This window comes from Acanthisitta chloris, unplaced genomic scaffold (genome assembly GCF_000695815.1).
Source record: "Acanthisitta chloris isolate BGI_N310 unplaced genomic scaffold, ASM69581v1 scaffold19619, whole genome shotgun sequence".
Lineage (NCBI taxonomy): Eukaryota > Metazoa > Chordata > Aves > Passeriformes > Acanthisittidae > Acanthisitta > Acanthisitta chloris.
The window spans coordinates 1,790-2,702 of NW_008693307.1; the positions used below are offsets into that span (position 1 = coordinate 1,790).

Genomic DNA, 913 nt, shown 5'->3' on the forward strand with positions numbered 1-913 from the left:
GGATGGACATGGGACAGCCATGGGATGGTGGAAGGGACACAGGATGGACATGGCATGGACATGGGATGGACATGGTGGGCCGGACACGTGTGCCCCTTACCACATGACCTGCGCCCCCTCCTCAGACACCTCAGCCTCCAGCACAACCTTCTCCCCCACCACCACCTGCTGGTCCTCAGGGCCCTTCACGATGGTCACGGGGGGCTCTGGGGGGGCACACAGGTGAGGGGAGTCCTGGGGGGCAGCCCCAGGTTTGGGGGGTCCCTCTCCACCCTGGAGACTGACCCTTGACGAAGACCTCGGTGAAGCTCTTCTCGTCGTTGACGCGACACTCATAGGCTGCGTCGTCAGCCAGGGAACACTTCTGGATGGTCAGGATGCGCTTCAGCCCCACGTTCTCAAACACGTACCTGGGGCACAGGGGACACACCTGGGCACACCTGGGGGACTGGGGGGCACACCTGGGCACACCTGGTCATACCTGGGGGCACTTAGGACACATCTGGGCACACCTGTGCCACACGTGGGCACGCCTGGGCACACCTGGGCACACCTGGGGGACATACCTGGGGGCACTTGGGGCACACTGTTCTCAACCATGTACCTGGGGGGCACAGAGGACACACCTGGGCACACCTGAGGTTACCTGGGTACACCTGGGCACTCACTTGTTGCTGGGTTTCAGCAGTTGCCCATTCTTGTACCACTTGAGGGGCAGGTCGGGGTCGCTGAGCTCCACCACCAGTCGGATCCTGTTGCCCTTGTCCACCTGGTAGGCAGGGTCCAGCTTCCGGATGAAGGCTGGGGGTGCACAGGGGGGTCAGGGATGCCCAGAAATCAAATGGAACCCCACAACCCCCCCATCAAGTTCTACCTTGATCCCGTGCGCCACGTTGCTATTCTCGAGGCAGTT

At 62.3% G+C, this 913-nt stretch overlaps 1 protein-coding gene across 1 annotated transcript in view; it reads right to left on the reverse strand.

Moving 5' to 3' along the window:
• Positions 1-913, reverse strand: part of LOC103810139 (myosin-binding protein C, fast-type-like) — a gene marked incomplete at both ends in the record, with an annotated part of 3,261 nt that overhangs the window by 1,750 nt on the left and 598 nt on the right. Inside the window, 3 exons of the mRNA XM_009083029.1 lie at positions 101-206; positions 286-410; positions 669-801. Of these exons, the coding sequence (XP_009081277.1) occupies positions 101-206; positions 286-410; positions 669-801 (364 nt within the window). The remainder of the gene's footprint in view (positions 1-100; positions 207-285; positions 411-668; positions 802-913) is intronic.